Below are 14,759 nucleotides of genomic sequence, written 5' to 3'. Positions count from 1 at the left end.
TTTAATAGAAGCGTGGACCACCAGGTTTGAGCATTCCCCTTAAAGTAAGAGGCAGCTCTCCGAATCTTAGAGTGCTCTGAGTAACGCCCTCCCGCGAAAGCGATGTCAAACTGCTGTACAAAAGACAAAGCCTTCGAAGCATCTCTATAACCAGAAAACGTGTCAAATTTAATTGAATGTTCACCTTCCTTAAACTCTTGGACTTTCTTGCTTTTGTCTTCCAGAAAGTCATACTGGTTGGCTTTGTAAAAATTCTTCTTCTTTGCATAAAAGTTGTGGTCATCAGAGTCCGAACTATCTGTAGACGAGTCCTCGGCAGAACTGTCAACCACGGGGCGAGATTTAGACTTCTTTGCCTTTTTCTTGCCCTTTCCAAAGCGTTGCTTTTTGCTTCGCTTTTTGCCTTTTCTGTCTTCTTTGCTCGAGTCAGATGAGCTAGAAGAACTGTCAAAAGAAGAAGAAAAAGAAGAAGAAGAACTGGGTACTCCTTCAAATCAAACACGCTTCTTCTGTTTCTTTGCCTTTTCAAATGTAGACTGACGACCCAAATAACCCGGGAAGTCACTGCCTTTCTTCTGCTTTTTGTTGTGCTTTTTAACTTTGTTCTGCGCGTCAAAAAGCTGAGCAATTCGTGCATCAACCACCTCTTCTAATTCTTTCTTTGTATACTTCTTGGGAGTCGGAGGTTTCTTGAGAGTGGGTTTTCGGGGTGGTTTTGTGGTCTTCTGCCACTGCGTGTGCACCCCATCAAAAGAAGTCTCGCTCATATATTTTGCCAATTTCAGGTCCTTGGCAAAATTAAGCATCATCTTTGTTGCATCGCCGATCAATTGTCGACGCTCCATCTCTTGACGATCCACCTGAGTAGGCCGAGGTGGGCCGTACTCCTTGCCCGAATCTTCGTTGTGATCCCTTCCCGCATCTCCGGATGCAGAGGAGTCGACTGATCTTTGCCTGAAGCCATAGGTGTCGCGTAAAAGGATCGGATTTCCCGTAGGAGAGAAATCGGCCGCGCTCTGATACCACTATAACAGACTTGAACACTCCAACTCGAGAATCTACCACGACACCACAAAAGATCACTTCAAAACAATTCACAGTTCACAATTGATTCGACACTGGCTTGGCGGAGTTCTGTGCCTAGAGATATTGGCCCCAAAGACTGGCGCCCCTTTCGGTATTTCTTTTTGTATTAATCTGTGTTCAAAGTACAAGAGTGCAGGCAAGCACTCACACTCAGACTCTGCATCCAGATGCTCTGAGTAGTGAGGGGCCTACCCGCTTATTTAAATTGTTTACAAAGGGATGCTAAAAGCAGAGCCCAAAAGCTTCAAAAGCTGTCCCAAAAGCTGAAAATCAAAAGCTTGAAAAATAAAGCAAAAGCTTTCTCTGCCTCTCACAATCTCTCTCTCTTGAGAGGGAATAAAACAAACAAAGCAACTCTCTCTCTCTTCAATTGCGTAAAAAAGCAACGCCCAAAAGCTGTCGTAAATTTTCTCACGCAAAAGCTGCCCCCAGCTTTTCGTAAAACGTGGAAGTCCGTACATGCACGTGTCACTTGCGGGCTTGTCCGTACTACAGCCAACCACGCCAGCAATTCCAACGTGATTTCCGGGAGGGACTCTGCCACTGCAAGAGAGAGTGTGTGTTAGGGTTAGACAGCATCTCAGGCCCAAAAGCTAGCGCTCTAGGCAGCCAGCATAATTCACAAAAATCCGTACGCTACCACGTTTGCAGTCAGCACAATTCGCGGGCTGTCCATGCAACACTTGCCACGTCAGCATCTTCGTGATCTTTCTTTTTTTTTAATTATCTCTGTGTGTTCCCAAGGCCCCATCGGATGGGTACCCTATAAGTTGTTCCAACTTATAATCTTGTAAGCCTGTCTGTCAGTTTCCGGGTGGACATGCCATGTCATCATTTTGTGACACCCATGCTCACACAAAGGCATCCATATCTCTCCTCAAAAGTAGGCCAATAAAAGAATGTCTCAACCACTTCCACTCTCACATCTATACCACGATACCCTGCATACGGTGGGACATGGCTTTCTACTATAACCTTATGTCACAATGAGCTAGTGACACATAGTTTGCCATGCATCATCATAAAACCATCCCTAAAGAGATAGTGTTCATGGCGTTGCCCATCTTGCAAGTGTTCAAAGATCCTTGCAAAATCTTCATCAGTAGCATATTAATCCTTTATGTCATCAAGCTCATGACATCCCTAAAGAGATAGTGTTCATGGTGTTGCCCATCTTGCAAGTGTTCAAAGATCCTTGCAAAATCTTCATCAGTAGCATATTAATCCTTTATGTCATCAAGCTCATGATGATAAGGAATTGAAACAACTGAAATTTGTGGCTTTCTTGATAACGCATTTTAAGTCATTTATTAATAAGTGACTTTGACATGACATTTATTAAAAGTAGGTAGGGCAAATGGCTAAAGGACCTATAAAAGAAACCCTCTGGGCACCAGTAGAAGGCAGAGAAGCAGTAGAAGAGCCTCTCAGCAGTACCAGCGCTTGCGCAGCCATCTAGTGTTTTCTCTAGCAGCCATCAGCATTTTCAGCCCTATGATCGTCATCCTCAGCAGAAGCACAGTACAAGTACCCCTCGTTGTCGTCGACACAGTACCCCAGCATCTAGCACCCCTTGTGTTTTGGCTTGGCTCCTGCGCCTAGCTCAGTGTAGGGATCATCAAGATCTCTATGTCTTTAGTACCCAGCAGTATCCGCATCACCAAGTGCCAAAGTACCCCACAGTACCAAGCACCTACCACAGTACCCCTCAACATCCCTAGCCAATACCCATCAGTACTTCAGCAATACCCAACATCATTAGCATCAAGTACCCATTAGCATCTCAGCATTTAGCATCAATGTATCATCATTTTGTGCAAGTAATAAAGCAAGTACTTGCTTTGGCAACAGAGCAAGGGGGCCCTTGAGGGTCTTGACATGTTCTCTGATCCCTGACTTTACCCCACGCTCTGCATAACTCACTGGCATCTGAGTTTGACCTATCACCCACCATATCTAGTACTAACCCAGCCATGGGTTTGGGCTTCTTTTTTTTCTTGTCCTCTTTGTTCTCTGAGTCAACTGGCCTCCACCTCTGGACACAATCTGCAGCAAAATGGCCAGGCTGCTCACATATGAAGCATTTGTTCTCAGCCATTAAATCCTCAAACGACTTGCGCACAAAAGGCTTCCTTTTCTTTTTCCTAGCCTGTCCTTCAGACATCTCAACTGAGTCCTTGCCTTTGTCTGCCTTACCTGACCCCTGGAGCCGCTTTTACAAAGGGCTTCTTTGCTGAATTTTTCTTTGCCTGGTCCCCCTTTCATGTTGCCGTGGAACCCACTGTCCTCTCCCTTCAACAAGGAATGACCAGTGTCGGCAACTTCCATAAGCTGAGTAAGGGTGACCACTCTATTCTTTGTGTAGTAGTTTCTAAGTCCTTTAGGCAGCCCACAACAATACTTCTCAATCTGCTTTGTCAGTGGCACAAACATATAGGAAGTTACTTAGAGCAACGCTTTACAGAATCTACGATTGTACTCCTCTAGGCTCTTGCAAGTAGCCGCAGTGAGTTGGTGCCAATTTGTCATGACATCGGCTTCAAATTGGTTTGACAGCCGCGCAGATGCAAACATTTACTTGAAGTAAACCCATGTGGCGGGTGCCTACCCTTACATCAACAGTGTCATCCACCATATACGCGCATCACCTTTCAAGAAAGTGGCAGCTTTCCTGTCCTTGGAGGCTTCTGTAAAATTCCCCCTTGCATAGGCACTATCAAACTGTTGGAGGAAAGTGAGAGCCTTCAATTTATCCTCAAATCCGCTTGAAGTATCAAACTTCAGCGCTGCACCACCTTCTTTGTATGGTTTTGGCTTTACCCCACTGCTCCCAAATCATCATAGTGAACTGTCTACAAGATGGGCACTATAATAGGGATCATCAGCACCCCTTGGCCATTGACATTCTGAGTCACCAGCCATGCCAAAATTGCCCTATGGCACCCCTAATTGGCTGGACTATCAGACATGATCTCATTCAGCTTGATACTAGGACTTGGCTATCTCCATCACATGAGTTGAGGACAAAGATGGCCTTTCATCAAGACCATTTTCTTCACACAACAAATGATGGGTTTATCTCACAACCCAAGCATATGGGACACCCACCTATCTCGTGGCATTAGATGTGTTATTGGTCAGCTACGCACCTCATCTCACCAGTTGGAGATTGAGACCAGCCGATACAGAGGTATACCCCCTAAGGAGAGATTATGCCAAGTTTGTCAGAGAGCGCTAGAGACAAAGGAGTATTATAATTTCCAGTGCATAGTATACTATGAGATCTGTGGGCATTTTTATTGCTGATTCAGAGAAGGCTTTGGCCCCTTATCCCACATCATGAACTACTATGATCAGAGGTGCCTAGGTCTCTTCTTGGGGGAGATCCAGACTCAGGGAGACTACCCTCAAGAGCAGAGTACCTGTACATAGAGGATCCATACAAGGGCAATTCACCACTTTTTACAAAGGAACTATTCGGGATGGCTCACCACAGGTTATCCAGTCACACCCTCATTGGGGCATCGTTCTTGATCAAGCCAACCAGCTTGGCCACTCACTACGCCCGAGGATGAAAGGATCTTTACATCGTAGACAAGATCTACATTGGAGGCTACAAGCAACATTGAGCGACATAGAGCACGCCCCCCCAAATTATGGAGGACATTGAGGCCATACTACAAAGACCCATGAGAGAGTTCATGGGATGATCACGATTGTATACTTTCTCCATTGTACACCTCATTAGCCCTCATGAGATGGTACCCCTCCCCATATGTTTTGAGATGGTATTATATGATGATGATGAGGATGTATGGTAGGCTTACATACCTACCCACTCTAGGTACCCTCATTTATTTTTATTTTATGTTTCCCAGACATTGTACTAGAGTTACACATGGATGTAATCTTTTGGTCTCATAGGTCAATTTGGCCTTTTGAAGATGTTTATATAACATTTCATTTCTCTCTCTTTTGCAGATACAAATAAACATTTCATATACTTCTCACATGCCTACGCTCACACAAGCATTGTGCACACAGCGCAAGAAATTGCTCACTAATGTGTGAGTAGTAGGGGCTCTGCAGCAGCAGATGGAGAAGTGTTCACACGAGCTGCAGCCTTCTTGGCCTGCAACCAAATTGTAGTAAACATTTAACAACCTCTTTGCACAAATAATTCAAGCCCAGGCTTAGACTCACAAATTGAATCGCTTCTCATAATTACCTCTGTGTCCCAGTCAGTAAGATGAGTAATCACAACAAAAGAAACAAATTGCACACCAACGCCTGCCACCATGCCAATAAGAAGACCCTGTGCAATAAAATGGGTAAGCATGAAACCAAATGAAGATTTCATAAACTGCATCAGGTATGCCAACCTTCCCATTAAAATGAGCAACAAATGCGAGGAGACATCCAACTGGAAGACCCACGATGTAGAATGACCCTAAGTTGATGTAGGCCCCAGCTTGTTGCCACCCTGCACCTCTTGCAACACCTGTACAATAGTGCAAGAAGATGAGTGGCTTGCTTGTCTAACTATCTAGAGACTACATGATGCTATATACCTGACAACACTTGCTGTAGGCTGTCAAACGTCGTCGACAATGCAAGGTAGGGTGCTAAGGCTGCTACCATGTCAACCAACTCCTCCTCATTGCTGTAAACTAGGCCCCAGACATTGCGAACCAAAAGAAGTACAGCAGCAACAAATAAAGCCTCTGATAATGCAAGTACCAAAACTACATTGATAGATGCACGAGTAGCCTGTGAATTGCCAGCCCCTAGCTCATTCGAGACTCTTGTGCTAGAAACAGACAAACTGCTATTAAGAAAAGACATTTCAACTGATTAAGAGTTACAGAGAACAGCCTCTTAAACTCACCTAGCAGCAGCACTCAGCCCCATAGGCAGCATGAAAATCAAAGATACTGTATTTACACTGAAAATGCACCAGAAAAAAAAAGGACGTCATCAGAAAATCTACAAATGTCAAGTCTAAAGTAGTAACATTGTGACTTACCAGATTGAGATATAGTAACATTGTGACTTACCAGATTGAGATCGTTGCAGTTTGGAGCTCTGGGTTGGGTAACAAGCCAGAGAGAATCACAAGCACTTCATAAGACCACCATTCAAGACTATAAATAAAGGAAGATAATAAGATACTCACATTGACCAGCTAATTGCATGCTAAAATCAATTCAACAAATCCTCTCCTCACAATATTTGTGAATCAAGTATAAACTGAAAATACAGACCAAATCATTGCTGCAGAGGGAATCGCCAGCTTCAAAAAGGCCTTCAAATCTTGGAATGCTTCTAAGGACAAAGGCACCCAGCTCTGGCTACAGCTTTGTGAGAAATGCACGTAAAGAAAAAGAAACAAAGCATCGATCCAAAAAGATATGCTATTCGCCACTGCAGCTCCTCGATAGCCAAGGCCAGACTTGAAGACCATGAATGCACAGATAGGCACATGACACAAAAGGGTTGCCAGCGAAATTAGTAGCAGAGGAGCTACAAGACTTTGAGCTTGCAAAAATTTAACAAAGGGCTGAGAGGTTGCTGCAGCAAATAAGGTTGGAATCAGCCATATTCCATATTCCCCTGCTTTGCTAGCAATTCGTGGATCCTGTCCCAATAATAACAAGATGCTTTCAATATTTGCCCAAGCAAAAGCCAGAGGTATAGATGTAACATTGAGCACTAGAATCGCTCTTTGAGTGTATATGCCCAGCTTCTGATACTGCTTAGCTCCGAAAGCTTGTCCACATAAAGTCTCCAAAGCATAACCTAATCCAAGCTGCTCAAATCAAAAGATGACCAGGATATAGAATTGTTAACCTACATTCATAATATGTATCTAAACATCTAACCTAGAAAGCCTCATAGTCAAAATGAAGCTGAATCCTTGTTCGGTGGTTCAGCTTTAGGCACTATGGATCCACTATACCTTGCATGCACTCAAGAACTATATTGCACCCCAAACTTGTATTTTTCATAAAAACTACCAGAAACTTTGATAAATGCACCTTCAACATGAAATGTAAACAAAAAAAAGGGCATATTTAGTTGATTGCATGCAATGGCTTGGGACGAGGTCAATTTGCACCCTGTAACATACAATAGAGCATTCTCCCAGCTACCTGGACCGCCTATGAACGTGCATTAAAAGAACCACACAACCAATGCCACCATCCGGCAATAGCTCCTAGCTGGGCAGCATCCATGCGAGCGTGCATTCCATACCCCGCAGCTTCACCCCCTTAAGGTGACCTCGCGTTGACCTAGCTCTCACGGGCTCTCCCACTAGCACTCTAATACTACTAGTGGTCGCCGTTACATGAGGCATGTGGCCTCCTATCACGAGTGACTGGCCACGCTTGCCATGTTCACACTAGTGTCCACATAAAGGGACTGGACACCCATTCTAACAATGTCTTTAGACAAGATCCCCTCTCCATTGGCATGGACTTTATACACCCTGAATGCATTAAAGGAAAGAATGGTGCAGCTGTAGACTGCTTTACATACACCGTTGCCTAAACCTTTCTTTGTGCAGACTTATGTCATTTGCAGGGGTGTTTGTAATCACCACCATTCAGGAAAAGCGAGATGCAAAAGACATTAATGAAAGACCATAGGTGAAAAACAGCAGCACCAACTCTGAGTGTCTGTGAGCGTAAGTGTGTGTAAATGTTATGTCTCAAAGGCCAAAGTTCAAACATAGTGCAGTGTAGCAACAAGCTCAAAACATTGCAACCACAGAGATATTTTTGCTTGCTTAATTAAGCTTTTCCTATAGACGTTTAAAATTCAGAGAAACATAAGCTCTCCACATAAACTGACAGAATGTATCTTATACACCCTCCAACTGTCCAACCATGTATGTTCTTTGTCGGCTCCCCAAGGTTATAAGGCATCAACAGCTACATGTCTCTATATTTAGCGCATCCAATTTGACAGCATTAGCTTGTAGTTGAAAACGTTCCACATATGGAAATAGCAAACTCTAAAAAGCCAATCGAGCCGTAGTCACGAAAACCTCAGATGCGAATGTTTTAGTACCGATCAACAACCTATGATAGTGTGATTGATTTGATTTTCATTGATCATTCTAGAACTTCACAGGGAGGCGCCAATGAGCTCAGAACATTACGTGTCTCTTTCATAGACACAAATCATATTGTGTCCAAAGAAAAGAAATTTTAGGGCTTTACAACAATTCTTACAAAGCAATGTAGAACAAACAACAACATAGACAACTATGGAAGATATTGACATACATGGATAGTAAACCTTGATTTATCATCAAAGCTGTTGCTTTCCCGGAAAAAAAAAAGATAGATTGACTCATCAAAATGTTCGAGGAGAAATTCAATAGTTCACGTTCAACATGCCCAAAGGCCATCCATCCTTCTATCACCAATTCAACAAGAAAAGACATACAGCAGAGAAGCAATATGACAATTCAGAGATCAAAAGAACCTCATGATCTGTTGAGATAAATGGCTGCTCCAAGTAACCTTGAAATGCTAATGCAGGCCTTATAACCTTGATATCTTGCCTTCATCCCTGGCATTGACCCTGTAGAAATGAGTGGACCATCCATGTTGGCCTGACTGTCCAAAAAGGCCTGATATAATAAGGTTGGACACAACTTCTGGGCAACAGGCCAAAAGTGTTTTCACCTTGCTTTAGCTTCATAAATATATTATCCATGGTCTCTAGTACTTACAAGTTTATACATTGCACTGCCTGAGCACTTAGTCCTTGACCGATTTCACATTTCATTATTGTTTTCTTGTGCAATGAACAAAGAAAAAAATGAGTGTTCAAGTTCTTCTGGTGCAGTTATTGCCTTGATAGCAACAGCAATGCGCATCACATATGTGGCACAAATCTTATGGTCCAACCAAATTAAATTGAGATGGCATAGCTTTGATTGAAAGCACAAATTTCATCCTTTGCAAGGATGCACCAGTGTACATTGATAGCAAGAAAATGCCTATATTTCCAATGCACAGGCAATCATGTGAGACTCCATCTACCTTTTTGATTTCCCTTCCAAAAGTGAGATTAGATGTGGTAACTCAATGTGGCACAATCAACATTGGGAGAGATCCATCTACATGTTTAATTTCCCTTCAACTAGTAAGGTTAGATGCTAGCAGACAAATTTTCTTTGAAAACAACTGTCTCCCTTGAACCAAGAATTGACAATGTTCAGCAGGCAGATGGGAAACATACCACAACACTGAAGCCTGTTACCACCGAAAAAGAGTTGGCTATAGAGGCTCCAGAAAGCTCAAGCTCACCAAAATGGCCAACAAAACTGATGGATACCATTTGCAAGCAGAAACTTAGTAAATTGCCTATGATTAGAGGTCCTGCGAGGAAGCACTGTGTCTTGACTTCCGTCCAGCTCAGACTTGGCTGCACCTTCTCTACTACAAGCTCATCCTTATCCTCATAGGCAAAGTGCAAGTCACCATTCTGTAAATCAGGCTGTTTGGACATGTTCAACTTTGAGTAATCCATTGTCTTGTCATCAAGAAAAGACTGACTTTTCTCCATTGTGAAAAAAGATCAATCAAGAAGCCTCCTTGTCTGTGAGAAGTCCGTAAACGTTTTACCGCCAAGATGTCTGAATTCTGTTTTGTCTGATGAACATTGACGGGCTTAGAGAAGGACTGCCTCCTTTCCTGTCAGGAGCTTGTGAGTGGCATATGTGGTAGATGGAGATATCTTTCAGAGCCTGCTCCGGAGAATGATATGCAGTAAGAATCTTGTATGTTCGTCTGCAGATATTTTAAGCTTCAATGGAAACCTCGTGGTGGAAAAAAAGCCTTAGCTGCTGATAAGCTGATGAAGAGAGACGCTACGAATGGGAAAGCTTTGCAAGCCTGCCGAAATGGAGATGCAAAGGAGGCTTAACGAGTAACAGGTGGGAGATTCGACGTGCTGAAAAAGAAGTATAATTCGTGCGTGAGGTGTCACTGTGTGTGTGTGTGTGATTGAGAGAGAGAGAGAGAGAGAGAGAGAGAGAGAGAGAGGATGGTGGCGGGGCGACGAGCGGAGGTTGAAATAAATTGTGCGGGAAGAGAATTTTTTTTCCAGGTCTCTACAATTTTGGGAAATTAACCGCCTCGAGGTAATAGACATGAAGTTGAAGGCTTTAACCAACAAATATTTTTTTACAAACAAATATTTTTTTACAGCAAATCGCACATATCCCGTATGAGACAACATAAATGTATGTGAACGCTATTGGGGTCACTTGACCGCACTTGAACCCATGACCTGCGTCACGACGGTCGAGTACTCAACCAACCAAGCTAGCTACTAACAATCAAGGAACAATTTAGAAGTAGATGACAACATCAACAATTAAGGGAGGCATGTGAAAGAAAGTAGTTTTGATTTATTATTGAGTGAGACGAGTGAAACGGAGTAAATATGAACAAAGTAGAGTACATTGTCTATATGGGTATTTATGGGATTGTAAACAATTGAAGTATAATGTGAAGATGTTTTGGACAATCAGATGGGCACATGAATAATTTATGAGAGGGCCTTAGTTTTATATGAAAGAAAACGTAGTTTTGATTTGTTTTGGACTTGCAGTAAACAACATATTAATATGGGAATGAATGGAACAAAAGATCCTCTATCGATATAACTTAAATTTTAATTGGAGCATATACAACAAAGGTATAGTGATTATAGATCATTCTTAGATGCTCTATCGATATAACTTGAATTTTAATTGGAGCATATACAACAAAGGTATAGTGATTTTAGATCAATCCTCTTTGTTTCAAGAACCTGTATTTCTTGCAATGCAATGGAATGTTGTATCCAGTGGATTTTGTGCTATCGCATCTTTTATGAACACGCTATATGCAAACTTCTATGAGCATAAATTTTTTCAAAAATAAGTTTTTATCAAATGGTTGGTAGCACAGTAAGTCGCTTATGAATCTTAAAAGGTGGATTTTGAGTGTGTTCTTTCTTTCTTCTATTGTAGTTGTTGTGATGCCTATGTACTTGTGTTCATCTGTCGACATGTAGCGTAGAGTATATTGTATCCGATATTCGTTGCTTTTTGCTGATTGGATTGTCTATGTGCGAGCATCGATACTTGGTTGTTGTTGTCCTGTTTTATACAATAAGAGCGAGGGTGGTGCGAGATTGAATGCAAAATGTAGAATTCATGAATGATGGAATACATATTTCCTATAGTAGAGAAACATTACTAGAGTAGATTGTGTATCCGACGATATCCATTGCCTTTTGAAAATTGGATTGTCATGTGCGAGCATCAATACTTGGCTCTTGTTGTCGTGTTTTATACAATAAGAGCGAGAAGAGTGTGAGACATAATGCACAATATAGAATTCATAAATGATGAATACATGATTCCTACATCATAGAAACATTAAATTAAGTTAATATGAACTATATGTTGGTTCTCATTGTCGATGTAGGCATATGGATCAAAATCTTTGAACAGCGTTTTGTAAACATTTTATCATGGTGTCATGTGATTTTTTGCTCTCTGATAGATAGCGTCTCTTTGTTGAACTCTTTTTTGAAGTTGGCTATAGTTTTCACTTGTATGATTGTTTGTAATATGTGTTGGGTGGTCGAGGGCAATGCCGTAGGCATAATGGAGCATTTCAAGTTTTTAGGGTTTAGGCCAACTCGTCACACTGACCCTACTACCCTTATCTATTCTTTTGATCATATAGAAGAATAAGGAGTAATGAGGTGATTGTAATCCTCATTGAAAGGTCCACCCACATCCTATGTCTCCTACTTCTCTCTCTCTCTCCTTCTTCCTCTCCAGATACGCACCACATTTGCACACTCTTCAACTGGTATCAAACACACGGTGATGTCGGCGTCAAAAGCTCCGAGGCGATAGCTTGCTTTCTCTCGATGATGGAAAGATCAAGAAAACTTAGAAGCTTTGAGAGAATGCAGTGGGAGCTTGTGAGCGCAATTGAGAGTGATGTATGCTCTTGTGGAAGCTTGGAAGAGAGTGCGAAAGATGGTGTGTGCCCTTAAAAATTGTGAGTGCCCAGTAGCACTGTCTTGCATATCATTTTTCTCCTTGTAGATTGCAAATTTAAAAAAATTGTATGCGATACCCCTATGTTTTGACATGGTCTACAACTTTGCAAAAGAAAATTTTCCCAAATTCAACACCGATTTTGTTGTAGACTGATTTGATTGTCTGCAAGTCGTGGGTACACAACATCGAGATTTTGTAGATCTTGTTTCACCCACTTAGAAGTGTCTTTTCATGCTTGTTTTTGCTTTCTTGATCGAAATTTTGTGCTCTACAACTTTGCAAGAGATTGTTTTTTGCAAATTCAGAGTAGATTTGGAGTTTTTTGCATCAAACCGTCTTTTGTACAATGTGCTTAAGTAGTCCACTTCTATGTGTGTTTTGATATTGACTGACGGAGAGATTTTTGGCTGAGGTTTTTAGCTCACAGATTGCACTTTTCATCGCAAATTATATGGCACATCCATGGTGCTCATGTATGACATTGTGGGTTACTTCATAGAGTTTTTGAGCACAATTTTGTGTGGTTTTTGCAATATGTGCATATGCGGATACCAAGTGAGCTAGTTACAACTTGCAACATTACAAGGATTTTGGATAGGCACAGCTGTCCATAGAGGCTCTCGTTCTAGAGTGAGCTAGATTGCCAGGCTTTTTGGTCGTTTATGTATACCATATGTGGATTTGCTACTAAAGACAATGAGTGTTTGTTTATGATCTACGCATTTTGGTGAGAGTTTTTGAGATTCTAATTAAATTTTAGGGGAAACTCAATCCGCTTTTCCTCAGGTTCTCGCTATGCTTTCTATGTTTTATGCATTGTTTTTTATCGATGGATATTTCAATCGTGAGTCTATTGCTTTACAGGTTACAAGTAGTCACAAATTTTGCAGGTTCTAGGCACAGGTTCCATATACATTTGGTTGGCAGTTGAGACTTGCATCAGTGCGATGATTGCAAAGCACATTGTGGTTCACCACTGTGGGAGATGATGCACTTGAGCACTACAAGTGCTGGTGAGCTTTTTTGAGAGCGTTTTCTCCCTGTAGGAAGCTCCTTTCATTCCAAGTTCAATGCACTTCTCTTTCGACGTTGGTTTATGCACATTGCCCTTGTAAATGTTGTAGAGCCATAGCTCTTGCTTATCCCATTTTTGAAATTGTTTTGGTGATAGTGGTCGTGTTGTTCTCCCACTTTGACATTCACTTATGGTAATTGATATGCGTGACAATTTTGAGTCAACGACAAAGACTCGTGTGAGATAGCGGTCTCGTTCATGTGGACACTTGGGATGTTGGTATTGTGGTCACACAAGGCACATTAGACGATGTTGCTTCATATGCATGAGACAGTAAAGGAGATGTATGCAAGATGCAGATGTGGTTGATGGAATGCATGGCTACCCTACAAACATATGCAAATTGCATACAAAGTAGCAAATTGAATCACACATACCTTGAGGGGAGTGAGAAAGAGATTAGAGAAAAAGAGAGAACGTGCATGCATACCTCTCAGAGGAGTGCTACACATGCATGTGAGAGAGAGAGAAAAAGAGAGGAGAATATCAAAACCATATACGAGCAAAGGCTACTTCCCCCCACATGGGTCCCTCGATGAACCCATGTGAGTTTATTAATGGGTCCCTCAATGAACCATGTGAGTCTTTATATAAGCTATTTATCAAAATTATATAGGGGCAAAGGTTCATGCGTTCTTCAATGAACCATGTGAGTCTATTTATAAAATTTTGAAATTTTACACACACACACACACACACACAAGGTTTACCAATAGAAAGGTCTTTGTTATTAGTAGAGACTTATTTGTGAACATTTAATATCGTCCATTAGGTTTCGACAACAAATTTTTATTTCTTTCCACATGTCAGTCCTACAATAAATATATGTTAGTGTATCATAAGTAAATACCTTCACATACTCTCCCATCAAGAAAGCACGTGCCCTCAATTGCTATGTTGTTAATCTATAGGTCATAATTTATCAAGAAAAGGGTTAAAATTACGTGTCAAGAATATAATATATCATAAAAAAATATTACAAATTTAAACCATCTTAGCTTGTGCCTTAAGTTTGCACATTTTAGTATCCCATACCACTAGAATAAGGGTGTGTCTCTATTCACCGAGTAAAACTTTTTGAGTGAGCTAAAAATCCGAGTCAACCAAAACAAGACTTTAATGTTCCATGTTAGAGACACCTGAGAATTGAAGAGCATGGTGAGTAGTGTCGGAGTATAAAGCCCAATGTGGTCGCCCAGGTAAGTTGGCGAGCCGCCAGGTATGTACACATATTCTTTTGTAAAAACCTAATAAGAACTCACTATGCTCTACACATTACAGTAGAGCGAGTTCACCATATCGTCGTGCTCTTCTTCTCGCACTCTCTCTCGCGTCGCACTTCCGCTCGTACTCCTTCAACAAGTATTAGAGCTCAGATCGAGGCTCGGGGCAGCACTGCAGGAGGCTAGAGTCACCAACTTAGATTGGAGTGAAATTCGACAGGCAAAGACACGGCCTCAAATCTCGTGGGAAAATCCGAAGGGCCTGGTGTTGTCAGAATTTCATTATGAG

At 41.7% G+C, this 14,759-nt stretch overlaps 1 protein-coding gene across 2 annotated transcripts in view; it reads right to left on the bottom strand.

The window, feature by feature from the left end:
- The window catches only part of LOC147424946 (protein DETOXIFICATION 16-like), a 35,202-nt gene extending 25,045 nt beyond the window's left edge, over nt 1-10,157 (bottom strand). The window contains exons 1-8 of one of the 2 annotated variants that reach the window (XM_086499596.1): nt 9,343-10,157; nt 6,351-6,895; nt 6,144-6,230; nt 5,975-6,031; nt 5,658-5,896; nt 5,469-5,587; nt 5,315-5,401; nt 5,148-5,218 (exon numbers count right to left, since the gene is read on the bottom strand). In XM_086499596.1, the coding sequence (XP_086355722.1) occupies nt 5,148-5,218; nt 5,315-5,401; nt 5,469-5,587; nt 5,658-5,896; nt 5,975-6,031; nt 6,144-6,230; nt 6,351-6,895; nt 9,343-9,669 (1,532 nt within the window). In that variant the 5' untranslated portion in view covers nt 9,670-10,157. Of the gene's footprint in view, nt 1-4,907; nt 5,219-5,314; nt 5,402-5,468; nt 5,588-5,657; nt 5,897-5,974; nt 6,032-6,143; nt 6,231-6,350; nt 6,896-9,342 lie in introns of those variants that run through there. The other variant, XM_086499597.1, reaches the window with a different exon arrangement.
- Nucleotides 10,158-14,759: the final 4,602 nt, after the last annotated feature.

This window comes from Adiantum capillus-veneris, chromosome 25, assembly GCF_014529385.1.
Source record: "Adiantum capillus-veneris isolate H3 chromosome 25, ASM1452938v2, whole genome shotgun sequence".
Classification (NCBI taxonomy): domain Eukaryota; kingdom Viridiplantae; phylum Streptophyta; class Polypodiopsida; order Polypodiales; family Pteridaceae; genus Adiantum; species Adiantum capillus-veneris.
The sequence above is the reverse complement of the archived record's forward strand: the minus strand, read 5'-3'. Positions and strand labels throughout refer to the sequence as shown.